Source organism: Corvus hawaiiensis, chromosome 3 (assembly GCF_020740725.1).
Source record: "Corvus hawaiiensis isolate bCorHaw1 chromosome 3, bCorHaw1.pri.cur, whole genome shotgun sequence".
Taxonomy (NCBI): domain Eukaryota; kingdom Metazoa; phylum Chordata; class Aves; order Passeriformes; family Corvidae; genus Corvus; species Corvus hawaiiensis.
In genome coordinates this window covers 7666481-7682626 of record NC_063215.1, presented here as the reverse complement: position 1 = coordinate 7682626, position 16146 = coordinate 7666481, and the positions used below count along the sequence as shown (strand labels likewise).

The 16146-nt window shown below is 43.6% G+C and overlaps 1 protein-coding gene across 4 annotated transcripts in view; it reads left to right on the top strand.

Moving 5' to 3' along the window:
* The window catches only part of KLHL29 (kelch like family member 29), a 406206-nt gene extending 393957 nt beyond the window's left edge, over positions 1-12249 (top strand). For all 4 annotated transcript variants that reach the window (XM_048297613.1, XM_048297610.1, XM_048297612.1 and 1 more), the window contains one exon: positions 9925-12249. In XM_048297613.1, coding sequence (XP_048153570.1) covers positions 9925-10079 — 155 coding nt within the window. In that variant the 3' untranslated portion in view covers positions 10080-12249. The remainder of the gene's footprint in view (positions 1-9924) is intronic.
* Positions 12250-16146: the final 3897 nt, after the last annotated feature.

Below are 16146 nucleotides of genomic sequence, written 5' to 3'. Positions count from 1 at the left end.
CAGGAACTTGGACATTTGATACATTCCTGCATCTTCCCATCCATCATAGAGAGGGATGAGGTGCTCTTTGAACATCTTGGGTTTGTAAAAAGTAACAAACATCTGGTAAATATACAAGAGAAATTGCATGGCTGATTCCAGCTGCTGGCTGAGCACCTCACCTGAAAACTTCCCAGGGTTTCTAACATGAAGGGATGCTTTGCTCTGCACCCTGCAGAACAGAAGGACCAAGGAAAGTGAACTGGTGACCTAAATATTCTCTAGTGCTTAGGCGCCATAATATACTGGCTTTGTTTAAGTAGAATTTGCCATCTGTCTGTAAAAAGTAAATTCAAGCTTTTAGATTGTTTTCTAATGCCTAAAGCAACAGTGGACAGGAAACCTACATTTATATATGGTCACCAAAAAAAAGTAGATATAATTGGAAGCAAAAAAGGCACCATTTCAAAGATTCTGAATGTCCTGGGAAGCAGTCAAGGAAAAATATTTCAGCCTAAAGGACTTGTAAAGCCTGTGACAAAACCTAAATAAAGCAGAATGTATGGAAATAGGAAAGATGGGGGCTCAGCAGTTACAAATAGGTTAAAAAACCTGCTGCTGCTACAAGGAGGCTGAGGGAACCAGTGCTGAGGGCTAATAGGGGTAAAAAGAAAGGCACTTTAAATCTTTGGGGATCAGATTTGTAATTTTAATCAGTTATAGAACCACTGCTGATGAGACTGATGAGGTAGCAAAGTAAAATACAGACTGATTGGGTGGGTGTTTCTCATCTGTATTTGGAGGGGAACAAGGAGGTTCAGTTCCATGTTCTGCTGTAAGGGACCGAAAACAGTCACTGTTGGCAGCAAGGAAAGATGGGAACCCTGAAATTATATTCTCAGATCCAGCAACCCAGCTGTCTTTAGACACAGGTGTCTTTAGAGATTTCATTGAGAAGCTGATTGAACCACTAATGTTGATTTTTAATAACTTTTCAAGTTGAGGATGGATCAGGGCACTGGCAAAGTATTTCCATATTTTGAAAAGGTGAAAAGGAGAATTTCAGTGCAGCAATTAATTTTGCAAAGTACCAGCATCAAGCTAAGTGGTCTCACTTAGCCTCATGTTGGTCCTCTGCAAAATACCAGAGTGGTTAATTTGGGATTTCATCAACAAATAACTAGATGCTAATAAAATAATGAGCATCAATCAATGCACTTTTCTGGAAAATGAGGCTTGTTAAACCAGCCTGTTGTCATAGAATCATTTAGGTTTGAAAAGACCTTTGGGGTCCTCGAATCCAACCATAAACCTGACACTGCTAAGTTCACCAAAGGTGTTGGGAAGCCTGGTTCTTTGTTTTGGTTTGTAATACAACACGCCTGGCTGCTAAAGACAACTGTGACGCTGTAATATACTGCAATTTCTCCAAGGTATTTGGCTGGCATTATATGGAATTAACAAGGCGCAAAGCACAGAGATTGAATCTGCTTCAATGACAGATCTCAAAATGTAGTTGTTAATGAGAAGATATCATTGAGCAAGGCCACTGGTAGCAAGCATTTCTTCTTCTTCAATGCTATTTAATACATCTACCAATAATCCAGGTAATAGAAAATCTCTCCTGATAAAGGCTGCAGGTGGCATAACACTTTCTGGGTACAAAATATTACAGAAGGAGCTATTTTAGCAGTTACCTGAGTATCTGAGTTGTACTGTCTCAAGCTAGCAGTGGTATTTTAAATACAAAGTAAGACATGGAGGAAGCACACTCTTAGCAGCCCAGCTCCCTTGGAAAGCCAGGCTCTCAAAGGAGGACATAAAGGAGATCACTCAGAGCAGCACAACATGAGCTCGCATCACAGTGCTCTGGATAAAAGGTCAGTGCAATATTGGAGATATAAAATGAGCCCTAACACCAAAATGAAAACAAGCTGAAGCTGGGGAGAGTGAGTGCTGCCACATACAGTGCTGGAGAGACGAGTGCAGGTCCTGGGTCCTGCATCAACATGTGGAAATAGCAGCAGAAGTTCAAAGGGAAGCTGCCAAAATGACCCCAGATTGCAAATCAAACCTTTGACATGAAACTCAAGGAGCTTATCAAAAAAAGGCTGAGAGGTGACTTGATCACTGGGAGCAAATGGAGAAGCTTTCAGTCTTGCAGACAAAGGCATAGCAGGTTACAAGGGCTGGAAAGTCAAGTTACACATCTTGGCCTCAAAGTGAAGCACTTTCCCAACAGCAAGGATAATTAAACAGAGAAGCAGCAAGGGAGGGGGTGAACTCACCAACACTCGCTGTTTTTAAGAGGAGATTAGATACGTTTCCAGGAGAGATGCTGCCTGGGGAAATGTCCATGGCCTGCGTATACACAAGCTCAGATTAACTAAGCACAGAGGTCCCTTCTGACCTTAGCCTGTGAATCTATAAATTCCTCATTCTACTCATTAGCATGGATCACAAAAAACATGGTTTAAAAGCAGCAACATAAACAACTTAAAAATTAACTGCATGCTATTGATCTCCTCTCACCAGGAATCACTCGATACTGAATTTGCTGGGAAAAATCTTGACCGCATCACTTTTATTTTTATCTGCTTTGTTTCTACATGTTAGTGATGAGGGAGCATGATAGCCTCGAGCAGAGGGAAAAGAAATGTGTGTGACATTCCCTGCCTGTGAAAAATTAAAGGTCCGTTCAAATGGTTTTAATATCAAGTTAAATTACTTCTAATGAAAAATGAAAAATAAATGGTTTGGGTCTCCAGCTCACAATCAACAGAAGAGCAAATTGAGGATCATTTTCAGATAAGCCCAGCCTGATGGAAGTCAATAAGAAATTCATGCTCATGTAGAATTAACCCTCTGAAAGATGGTGCTAAATGAAAAAAGAGCTATAATAGGCCTGAAGTGTTTTAAAATTCACTGAGAGGTTAAACACCTTCCACAAAACAGGTGAGGGACATACTTGACATTTCCAAAACATCAGGCAAGTGTGAGCTTTTTGCCACACAAACCCCATCTCAGTTTGGCAGCCCCTATTCATTTGCAGTATCTTGAGATGGTGAACAGCAGCCAACAGGAAGGAAAAGCCAGGATGAGATGATCCCACCTCGCTCTGCCAGACACCTCCCTCCAAAAAGACTTGCAGATATCCCTCCCTTTCAGTGTGGCAAGGCCTCCCTTTGCAGGCGGGAGTTCTCCCTTCCTGCAGTGCCCTTCAAGCGTTTATTTTTCCACAAGTGAAAAGAATACCAAATACATTCCTGTGCATGATTAAAAATTCCATATTCTGCTTGCTTAGGATGCAGGCAGCGTGCAAACAGGCTTGTGCTGCAGAGAGCCTCCACGGGGCAACAGCGGCAGCATGGTGGTGCCAGCAATAATTCCAGAGAAGCTAATTTAGTACCAGCAATTCCCAACAGACACCAGAAAAGCATTTTCTTCCTCCTCCCATGACTGCTAACCAGTAAGATTTATTAGATGGTTCTGCTGAATGGAAATCTTTAATAAAACTTTGACTCAGGCTGAACAGCACAAAACCAGGGTCAGTTTGGGGATTATTTTATCCCCCCCTTCCCCCCCACCTCCCCCTGCCACTTCTTTTCAAGTAAGGCCTTGTTCTTGAACAGCAAAGCATGGTGTCTCCTGTGCTGACCTGCCAGGCGTTGCTGACCTACAACACCAGCTACCGCCTCCCCAGGCTGGCTCATTTCGTCCTTGCAAAGTTCATGACAACTCCAGGCACTGAAAGGGGTTGGCCATGTGCTTCCCAAGCCTACAGACAGGAAGGCTGGTGTGTTCAGCCAGCAGCATTTGCAGCTGGAGGTGTTTGTAGTCCAGAAGGTAAAACAAAATCTTCCAGCATATCTGGAAGGAGACATAGGTGTGGGGCCATCCTCCACAGATAGCAGTGAGAACTGCTGCACCAGACTACTGGCAACAACTTCTGTAGGAGCTGATGACATGAAGGATTGTGGTGGGCATTAAAGCATAACAATATAGACAGAGCACTCAGGCCATTACTGATGTGCTGTGGACTTTGGAGTAAAATACTGCTGGTTTTCAGCAAAAGTAACGATGCCACATGATGGTTTTGGATCATTAGCAAGGGAAAGTGCTCGCAGAGCAGGGGAGAATATAACTGGAGCTTGGCCAAAATACCCACACTAATAATCCTGCTCCAAGAAGGGGCATGATATCCTCCTAATTGACCATGACTAATCTGGACCCTCATTTATCCATCTCATTGTAAAGATGACACTTCTGGCAGCATGACATGGCCACCCGAGCTCGAGCCTTCTCTGACATAACCTGGCTGCCAGTGCGGCCGCTCTCGGCGCCGGGGGCTGTCAGCACTGCCACCAAACAGGGGACAGAGCCTTGGCTCCTTGACTGCCACCACCCATGGACACAGTGCCAGCAATGCCTTTTTCTCCAGCACCACAAACTACCATGCAAGTGTCTCAGAAAGGTCCCTGGTTTAAAAGAAAGCTTAAGGGGCACTTGCAGCTCTGCCTGGCACTGCCCAGAGCTACAGCCCGCAGGGGCTGGGACCCTGGAGGCTTCCCTGGTCCTAAAGCCAACTCCATCCAGTCAATGAGCATCCTGGAATCACACAATATCCTGAGCTGGAAGGGATGCACAAGGATCATCAAGTCCAACTCCTGTCCCTGCACAGGACAACCCCAAGAATCCCACTAGCGTAATTCAGTTCCACCTCCAGTAAAGCCCTCCTGAAATCTTAGGGCAGGAAGGAAATTCATCCACTAATAAATGCAGGGATATTTTTTTCTTCTTTTAAGCAGATCCTGTGTCAACCTAACTGATAATACTCAATAATGTTTGTGGAACTGCTCCAAATAAATGAGTGTGTGCTTGTGCATGCGTAGCCAAGAGTGAGCAGAGAGAAGAGCATTGTTTGAGGCCTCAGAAGACACTAAGTTTCAGTCAGTCAAAACAATACACTAATTCAGCTGTTTCAAATCTTTTGCAACCCTGAGAGTTACAAGACAGAATTTTTTAAAATTATTTTTTAACGTTTCCTGATGAGGCTGATGTGATCCTTAGGACTGAGCAATAATAAACAAAACTAACATTCCTTGTAGTCCCGCTGCTTGATGGTATGTCCAGCATATCACTGGAAGAGGGAAGTGCTGGAGCAAGAGCACCCAGGCATTCACCTCTCAAACATACAGAAAAAAAAACAGTGAAATCCTCCACTTCCAAAGCTTACTGCCCATCAGGAGACTTTCATCTTCCCACTCTACTCAGCTCTTGCCAGGCAGCACTTCTGGTTCCCACAGTTCAAAAAAGACAGACAGACTGGAGGGGGTCCAGAGGAGGGTCGTGAAGATGATCAAAGGGCTAGAGGTTTTCAAGGTGTGATTGGACAGGATGCAAGATAATATCATCTAGTGTCCCTTTCCCACAAAAGGTTGGACCACATAGATGATCTTCCAAGGTTCCCTCCTGCCTGGGCTGTTCCATCATTTTTTTGGTTCAGTGATTCAGTTTGTCCATTGTCCATCAAGTCTTTTAACAGGCAGCTGTCAGAGAGGGACCTTCTCTGCCATTTGCTCAGACTGGGCAAGGAGTGAGAGGTGGATAGGCAGGGAAGAGAGGCAAAGGGTGTTTAGATTACACAAGCACACCAGTCATGGACAGCCAGGTCCCCACCAGCCCTTGGCACACCTCAGCCTTATTGGGATTTTCCTGGGAGCGTGATCCAGAGCTTCGTGGAGGCCAGCAGATGGATCAGATGACCTGTGGCAGTGTCAGGGGACAGTCACAGCATGACCTTTTGACACTGAGCATTCGGGAAATGAAGGATGCCCAGGCACCTCAGGAGAATCAGTCACAGGACAGGAGAAGCCTCTCTAGTGAGCAGCAGTAATTACCTGCAGAGTAGAAAGCTGGGTCATTCGTTAGTCTGCACAGTGATAATTCGCTGAAACTAAGGTTTTTGGAAGGAGTGGCTGAAGTGATCTGGGTTTGGATACCCATAACCTTCACCCTGGGCATTGTGCTGGAGAGGTGGAGGTCTGGCTGCTCCACAGCCAAGGAAGTCACTGCCCCAAAGCCACCAGAGGGTTTCTGTCCCTGCAGCAAGGCTCTGTGCCACAGAGCTTCCTTCCCAGGCTCTGACAGCCTGTAATCATTTTATCTCTCAGGATTAATGGCACCAAGCAATAAACTCGTATCCTAATTATTGTAATTCTTTCTTTGTATGTCAGCCTTGGTAACGATGTTTTTACAGCTGATGGGATGGAAGGGAGGGGAGAAACGAAATATTGTCACAGTAATGAAGAAAGAGCAATGAGCATACGCCTTTCCACTCACTTTTCTGAAGGTTTTAGAATCCACTTGAGTTTTCTATTCCCTAAGGTCCCAGAAATTAGTGATGATTGTCCTAATACTGCAAAGTAGCAGCAATCTAGGATTAAATTCCTAATTATCTTAAGCACCTACCTGCCACTTTAGCCCCAGAGATGCCTGAATGTCTCCAAAGTCCCCTGCACATTTAAGTACCCACTGTGTGCTCAGAACTGCCTACTTCTTCATGGCAGGAGCAGCTCACTGCTTTGCTTAACCTCAGGCATGACTCACAAGCTAAGCATTATGCCAGCCTTATCTACGGGAATTGCATACGGAGGGAGCAGAAGCTGCTCTAATCACCATTTAAAATTCATAGTCTTCCAGAGGGTGGAATTCAGCATCCATTTCTTCCCCACTGTATTAGCACCATGATGGGAAGGTACAGGATTGAGCTGCTTGTCCCAGGTGCTGGGCAGGAATTCTTTCCAGGGCTGTAGCCCAGGTTCCAGAGAATAAGGGCAGCACTTGCCCACTCACTGTAACCCCAAATCCAGAGCATGGGCTGGGGAGGAGCCCAGACCCAGATCATTTTAGGAAAGTTTCCTTGGCTGCTCAGCTGCTCTGTGGTGGCAGCAGCTCTGGCTCAGAGTAGTTCCTACTAAACATGCCACAGAGAAGATTTCACTAGAAGGAATGTGGGTGGCTAAGATGTGACACAAGAATTTGTAAAGTACCCACGTCCCTGTTTAGAGACCTAACGTGAGATGCCCGAGGGGATACCGGCACTTAAGGCCAGGTTTCAGCTGTGCAGCAGAGCCAGCAAGGAAGGGCTGGTGGCTGCTTGGCTCCTGTTCCCATGGTCACCTGTAGAGTCTTCCCTCTGGTCATTCCATTCTTCCCATCCAGATCAAAAGCTCCATACCGAGGAATTTCATTGGTTAATGAGCAGTGAGTGGTAGACCAGCTCCATATGTCGGTGGTGACTGAGGACTGGGACCCTCTCTGTGTTGGTGTGAGGTGCTGCCATCTACACCAGCATGTCCACACCAGTAGATTAAAACTAAGGCCATTCATGGGCAGCAGACCTTGATCATCAGCACTGATGGAACCAGCCCCAGACTCTGTGCTCCATACTAATATTTGTTTCAATTGCCCATTATTGATAGTTCTGAAGACAGATCTTTCTTGGGGATCTTTTGGAGTTTGTTTCATTTTTCCCACTTAACCCAAAAAAATTGATAAATTAACCCATTTAATTTTTATTTCTTTTTTGCATGAAGCATTGTTTAGGAGGGCTGTTTTAATTAGTAATCAGCATTTCATTAGAGAACCAAGGTAGCAGAGCTGCTTTGTACCACAGTCCATTTCTGACACTGGACCCTCTTCCACATCCCAAACCATATCCCAAACAAAGAAGCTTCCATCTTCTTCAACTTCACAATCCAGGGGAAAAAAAAAAAAAAGTGAAACAAAACCAGCGACCACTGCCCCAGGGCCTCATCTCTCAACTGCTCATTTCAGCAGCCCCTCCACCACATCAGGAGCCTGGGGTAGGACAATCCTTCCCCCTCCCCTCCTCAGGCCAGATTTTGCAAGCTGTAATTTCCAGCCTGCCTAAATAGTAACTTGTTCCTGTCCAGAAATGGACCTCCCACCCCTCAGCAAATATCCTGAGTCTGAAACTGTGGTTTAATTCGCACATTTATCTGATTTACTGGGTTGGCCGGTCCTGCCACCTCTGCCTTCTCCTGGCATAGGGACTGAGCCTTGGCAGGAGTTCCTGCCAGGCAGTGCCTCTCTGCCACCAGCTCTGGCTCCTTTGGAGGTGGGCTCCTTCTCTTTCAAAGCCATCTTTCAGGATGACACTTGCTTTACTCAAGTCCTTCCCCATTTCTCCCTGACGTTTGAAAAATAATTACCCGTGGTTCAGTAAGTTCATTAGCAAACTCCCTCAGGACCCTGGGCTATGCATCATCCAGCCCTGCTGATTTGTGGATAGGCTCTAATCAAGTGTTTCAAGTCTCTCTCTCTCCTTCCTCCTCCCTTCAGATTAACAGTTATTTTGACAAGATTCTCATTATTTCCTATTTCCTGGCAGTACCCAGGGACTAGGCTTATTTGAGTCCTCACTGTTGTCATTGTGAGTTTATTTTTAACCTCAGGCTCTGCTTCTCCACAAGGACATCAGAGCCTTGTGTTCTTCAGAAGCACGTGGCTTTGTTGGTGCCATTTTAGTCTCAGTTCATCCTGTGTCTTCCAGCGCTCTCTGGCTTTTGCCTTTATCATTTTTTATCTTTCCTCTTCCCCCTACTTCAAAATTAGCCATATGAAATTACTTTGCTTTTACCAAGCCTAGAGGAGCACTACACTTCACCTTGTTAGATCTAGGCCACCTTCTTGGTTGCAATTAATTTCTCATCTTCCCCTCCCTCCTTTTCTCCCTGCTATCCTTTGGCAGGTACGTACTCTCCAAGTCTCCATTTTCCTTCCCAACACAATTATTCACCAGCTGCTCTCAGAACACACCTAGCCACCAGAAAAGCCACAGCCAACCCCATCCATCTTAAGAACATCTTTTAAATCAACTTGGAAGGCAAATTTGGGCTTCCTGGCAGATGGAAAACAGAGACACCCCCAGTTTTGGGTTCCCCATCACGCAGTGGGAAGGCATCATGGGGCACATGGCAGCCTTCTTTTGCTTTTCCCACCCAGATGCCTTTGCCATGCTCTGCCATTTCCAAATGCACATGTGGGAGCCCAGCCCCATCTTCATCAGCCCAAAGCAGTGTCCTGCCCTGTGCACGACTGCTGGAGAGGCCAAGGTGTAAAGTGGAAGGAAGAGGAAGAGATGAGGCTGAGGGGCAATTTCTCTTTCAAATACCTTCCTTACCTCTGCAACTTCCCTCTTACAGGAGCCTATGGACCATGGGATTAGCCCAGCCCCATTATTCTTGATTTACAAGAGATACCTGAAGTCAAACACTTTCACTTTAAGGAAGCAGTAAGGTCTCTTGTCTGCAGCCATTCCCTCAGCTGCACAGCCCCAACTCTCAGATCTGTGTGCCCCAGATCCACTTTCCCATGGACAACTCTGGGAACATGGACAACAAAGTCAGCAGGACCTCCAGGCCCCCATGCCAAGGCATGACTACAGAAAGGGCTGAAGCAACAGAACATATTTTGAAGGTTTTTACCCCGCACCATTTTGCAGCATCCACTGACAATTAAAGGAGTAACTTGAAGCAAGAGCTTATTCCAGCTGAGGTGGTGGGAACCCCAAATTGCTTGGATTGGTTTTGCATGTGCAAAGTATTACAGGGACACACCACCCTGCTGGTTTTGCTGCAGATCCCTTGTGTGGGCTGGAGAAACATCTTACTTGGACTTTCATCTGTTGTTTACCTTAGAGACAACAGTTACCTACCTGGTAGGAACACAAAAAGGATTAATTTGGGGGAGAGAAAGGGAGAGGGAAGAGAAGGGCCCACACAGCTTTATACAGATAGGAACAAAAGGTGTATTCATTGTTTACCTCTTGTTACAAAAGATTAGGTTTGTTTTAAGCCTAAAAAGAAAATTGTTCAGTAAGACAACTAACTGAAACTAACTTTTTTTTTAAAAACACAGTGCTGTGGTTCTGGATGGAAAAATCTATGCCACTGGTGGGATCGTCAGCAGCGAAGGACCTGCCCTGGGAAACATGGAAGCCTATGACCCTAAAACAAATACGTGGACACTTCTACCAAATATGCCCTGCCCCGTTTTCCGACACGGCTGCGTAGCAATCAAGAAGTACATTCAGAGCGGCTGATGTTCCCCAGGAGTTGGATGGAGACCTGTTTGTACCTGTTGAAAGCAGGCAAGAGGAATACAATTATTAAAGGAACAAAAGCAGCAAAGCCAGCCAGTGAACATATTGCTCTAAAGTCTTGAATAGTGTCTACATTGAATGTAGAAAAATCATCCTCACCTTTTGGTGAACAAGGAGCAGAGAGCTCCGTGCTATGTAAGATATTGTAACTTAATAATGCAAGGGTGTCACTAGATGTTATAGTGGCACTTGTTCTGGACATCGGCTTTTGGTCAACCCAGGTGCAATAGAATTTCTCATATTTTTTAAGCTGGGGAGGAGAGGAAAAAAATAATCTGCATTTTACTTTAGAGCTCAAGCTTGATTCTTAAAATAACCATGCAGATTAGTTTTACTATTACACTTTAGGCATCAATCTATTTGAAAGGTCAAAGTGTCCTTACCACTTTGATTCCTACATTTGTTTTTAATACATGCTTTTCAATACCAATGACTGGGAGAAATCTTGTGTGACAAATGGCTTACGTTGATGTCAGTCTTCCATCAGATCAAACAAAACTTTCAGTTCTCTAGAGAAGAGCCCAAAAGCAGGGTGAGGTGGGGACTGGGGAGAAGAACAACAGCCATTGGTAATAAATTCCATGTAAAATGATGAAAAAAAAAGGTCTGTTGGGCTGGATGAGTTTCTGCTCCTGGTGATTCTCATGTGGACACGTGTGGCTGTGCCCACAGTGGGGGTGGGGGGCTTCTAAACCTTTTCCTCTGGGTTTCTGCTGATGCACTTGGCAGTGCTCGATTCCCACAGTGCAAAACGGAAACAGTTTGGATTCCAGAGGCATTCTCCTGATAAACCCACTCTTCACTCCTGACTGGAATCGCAGTAAAACGCACAGCATAGTGTGGGTTTGCCACGTGTTTATCCAACACAGAAGATGCTTCCTGGGGCTGCGCACTCATTTTTGGCTCTCAACCAAAATTCCTTACGTTGGGATACACGCCACTATCTTTTATGTAAAGTCTGAGAAGTTTTTTATTTTACTTTATTTTTCAAGTTCCTTCCCTAGGTGTGGAAGCCTTATACTTCTTATTTACAGATTTTAAACACAAATTTAAAGCCCATGGTAGAAAAATGCATAGACTTAAGCCCAATGTAAGAGACTTCAAATTATTGCTATGTAGAGTTGTAAGTATATGCACAGCACAGGGGTTATATTTTTATATATATTAAAATATTGTCTATCCAGAGAGCATTGTGATGTGGAAATTCTTTATAAATTTATACATAAAAGGAACAAATGGGAGATGGACTGGGTAACACAGAGGGGGCAGGGGAAAGAATCTTAAAATTCACCAGTAGGAAGTAACCCCAAGCTAAGGATTGTCTGATTTCCCTCCAAGTAGAGGAAAAAAAGTTGCCATACTTGCCTTTGCAGACTCAAATCCCAAATGCCATAGCTGTAATTCAAGAAGGAGGGTCCTGTACAGGGTGTGGGTAAGATCTTGCATTCAATATCTAGTTGAATTTCATACCAAATACAGTAGCCTTTTTATACGGAGGGAGGTCTGCCTACAGCTTTGGGGAAATCAATACAGATGGTTAGCTAATCATCTTATTTTATTAATAATCATTTATAAAATAAAATAAAAAGAAATTTGTATCTTGCAGTATTAAAAGAAAATGTGCTCGAGTCAGCTGAGTCAAGCTATAGGGTGACTCAAGCCTCTCATTTTGACAGTGAGGTTCCAGCCTTTGTTATGCAGTTGTTTTATTTATTCTTTAAAGAAAAGAAAAATAATAAGCACAACAAAATTATATACTAGTATGTCATTTAAAGTATTTATGTCAAACAGGGTGCAAGTGTGAACCTAAAGATTGGAGCACAAGTTTCTAACTGCCTGAGGCAGGACTAATTTTAGTGTTGGTGTGTGTCTACCTCCAAAGGAGGTGCTACCTGTCAACAAGACTGAAACACATTCGACATTTCCAATTTAGCTTATTTCTTCATTTCTCACACTGGAACAAAACTGGCTATTTCTGTGAATAATATTAAAAACAGGGTTATCTGTAATGGTATTGTATATAGTTTATGTTTACTGTTAAGTTCTTGTTATATTATAATAAATATATTTATAGATCTAGATTCAGTATCCAGATTGGATTAATTTTGTCATGACTGATCAAGAAAAAACACTGCACAAATGGGGACTTGATGTTTCAAACCCAGCCAGGGATAAAAATTTATTCATTCCATCCAACTAGTTTCTCTTGCAAATCCAGAAATTTATTGCTAATACTTAAATGCTCAGAAGCTTCCAAAGTACTTTCATTCTCATTTCAGAAAAACTTTCTTAGAAGTAATTTCAGATTTTATTCAGCAAGAGTGGTTTTTGTTCATCTATTTTCCCAAACGTACTATTAAGTAAAGAACAAAAAGGCTCAAGGTAGTTTAGGAAATTATCTTGAAAAAAAAACAAAAAACAAAACACTGATAAACAGCTTTTTTACTTTATTTTTTCAATGAAAGTAAGAATTTGTGCTGCACTGCTGCTGCGATGTCTAAAAGATGAAAGCTGCATTTGCCCTATGGTCAAAATTCCTTCATATCCAGTGTGGGAGCTCTGTACCTCACTGGATACATCATTCAGAGAGCAATTCCATGCAACCGTTCATGGTTTCTTTGATGTTTCATTAGGGTATCATCTGGTAGTTGTAAAACTGGATCTGGAACAAAGATGAGCCAAATATAACTAGTCTCAAATACCACCACAGTGGAACGTTTCAGCCAGATCTGAGGAGGTAATTTCTGTTCTGCACATTAACAGAAAGAGCCTAACATTTATTGAAATTGTCTCTGGTTCTTACAGAGTATTTAAGAGTCTGAACTGCAGTTTTTAAACATTTTAGTTTAGGCTTAGTGGCTCAGGTTGAACAGCCTGTGAAGATTACTAAAAGCCTTGCAATTCAATATTACAAAACCATGCTGCAATAATCCAGACCAAGTGGGGTGAGTTGCCAACCTTTCATCAAGGCTCTGCAAGGATCTCTCACTCAGCACTAGTCAATAATACTTGGTAGGATGAACAAGACACAGACTATTTACTTTACTTGTATGTGGAAATTATTTTAGTTCCCCTCTGGGAAGTTGGCTGAGTGCTTTTGCCAAATGAATCATGCGTACGTATCTGCTCAGAGATTTTTCTTCTTAAAAGCTTCAAGAAATTCAGGGGACAGGCTGGCTCAGCAGCCTAATGATGATAAAAACTCTTTTGTTCACTGGTGTGACTCTCCCCTGGCTCACCTGGGAAGGACAGTGATCTCCAAATGGGGCTGTTCACTGTGTTCAGGGAATCACCTACCCATGACAATTTACACAAGCCATCCCCCTTTCTCCCCTTGTTTCATCTAGCGGCAAACTCATTGTACTAATAAAACCTCAGCAACCCCATCTTTTAATTAACTGCAGGTAGGTGTTAAAGCTGAGCTTAGCACAGTGCAACTGGAGCAGCTAATTAAGAGTGTTGGGTACACTCCAGCTTGCCCTTGGAGAAGTCCAGACTAACTGATCGCCAGCACGAGCACCCGCGTTCCGCAGCCACAGGGATTAGCCAGGAGAGCAGCTGCTCCCGCCCGGCTCCACCAGCACAAATATGTTTAATCATATTCAGGTACTCAACCACCCTCCCAGCTTCTCGTGAAGTATTTCTCTGAAATAAAGGGAACTGATCCCAAAGCTTTTCTCTGCTGTTTCCAGTGCAAGGGCACGGTCTCAGAACCACACTGCTTCTCTATCCCCACTGAAAAAAGGTGACAGTGTAATGTAATATTGGGTAAAACGACACACAGCATAGGCAGTCAGGACTTGGCAGGCTGCAACCTGTGCCAGGTCTGTAAGAAGACACTGACTCTGTATCTACTTGGACATTTTTAACTTGTCATGCTAATACAAGCCTTTTAAACTGGGTCATACCCTTAAGCTCACCCCTTAATGCCTTCTTACCCATTTTAAGTCAGCTCAAAAACAGGAGCTGAAGCATGCTTTCAGCTGAGGTAGAGGTGCCAGCACATACAGGAAGGCAGCAGCAAGTTCCCATCATCAGCAAGTGTTCTGGGTTGATAACTTTAGACTGCAAAAAAAGCCAGAAAGAAAATGGTCTGGAGGGAGGCAGATGGATGCATCCCAGGCATGGTGTTCCCATCACTCATTACATTAAGCTGGACAGCAATACCAGAACAGAAACACCGTTTTTCCTCTGAAAAGCCAAGCTGTTTGAGGCATCATTAAACACTCGCTGAGGTTAGAATTCATGAGAGCAAGAGCTGCCATCACGGGCTCCTCAGCTGAGCTCTGGAATCCTGGAAACAAAAACCAGAGTGGCAGACTACTGTGAAAAACAACTCTCCCTTTGCTAGTCACCAGTGTTTTTTCTTTTGATAACGCACACTACTTTTAGGAAGTCCTGTTTAGCTAGCAGATTTCTTACAGAGTAATAAATTCCCATTTTCTTTATCTAAACAAATTCTACTTCAGTCGGCAGCAGCTTTACATGCAGAATTGAGTGTTTTGGCTCAGTTACTATCTGGGAAAAGGAAGCTCCAGTCCTGCCATCAAGCTGTATCTGCCTCTGAATTTTTCATTAGTGGTGGTCTGTATAATGAAAGTTTGAAAGGCTTCCTGCTTTTAATTTCATAATATGTTGGTTTTGAGCAGTGTTCTTTCTTCCTTTAGAGTTCATACATACCCCAGATCCTACACAGCAAGATTCATACTGGCAAAATACATTCAGTATCAAACCTTTGCTGTTGTCCAGCATCAGTGACTTTTTCCCACATTTTTGTGGCTGAAGAGCAGACACCTACCTAAGGTCACCTGTGACAACTCCTACAGATGCATCAGCTTCTCACCTCATTAAAAACAATACATGTTAATAAAAATAACTCTTACAGGTAGAAATGAGCCAACTCCTCTCCACATCTTGGGAACTTAAGCAGTCTCTAATTTCTAATTCAATGTCCCTGTGCTGGTGGACAGCATCCAAATAAGGATCAGGGAATTAAACAGGGAAGGGGACACACCAAATGCTCTAAGAGTGTCCTGAGCCTTATGCTCTACCAGAATCACTGTCCCTCTACCACAGAAACAATAATCAGCTCTCACAAAGCAAGCCTAAACTGCCAAGCCCACTGGAATTTTGGTAGCTGTTTCTGATGCCTTTTCCTGGTCTTAAAATCAAGAGTCAAACACGGTGAGAAGGGAAAAGGGGATTTTACCTTGGTGTTTATTTTATGGATCCTTAGGTGCACTACATCCAGGTCAAATGCACATCGCAATGCTCCCCCCCAAAACCCCCTGGTATAACATTGTAGGTTTTACTAATTAGCAGATCTATAAAAAATTCCCCAGTGAGAGGCTTGAATGAGCCCTCCCTCCCCAAGGAACCTTCCCCTGGATAGTTCTATCTTAGTTTACAGAATGTGTTCTGGAGAGGACCTTGGGGTTTGGGGCAGACTGACCCCTAACTACGAAGCTTCTAAAATGTTCAGTCTCCTAGCTGAACAAACCAGTCCAAGAATGTAGGCAAAAAGCACTAAGAATACAGAAGTTGTAAAAAGGTCTAACGGGTATAAAAGAAAAGGCAAAAAATCTTCATGGCATCATTTCTATGAAAAGAGATCATCTTTTAGTAAGTTATATATTTTCATGTCCAGTGAATGCAGTGCTGCATTACTTGTTACATCAAGTTCAATTTTACCTGCTTCAATTTAGGCCCAGCTTTCCTCCAAGTTGCCTGTTTATGTACTTGAACCTTTCAGGCTGAGAAAGCTGAGGCTGTTCAGCCAGGAGAAGGTGGCAAGGACACCTCATAGCAACATTTCAGTAACTGAAGGGGGCCTACAGAGAATCCAGAGAGGGACTCGTCATCAGGAACTGTAGTGATAGGATAAGGGAAAATGGGTACAAATTCAAAGAAGGGAGATTTAGGTTAGATATTGGGAAGAAATTCTGTTCTGTGAGGGTGGTGAGACACTGGCACAGGCT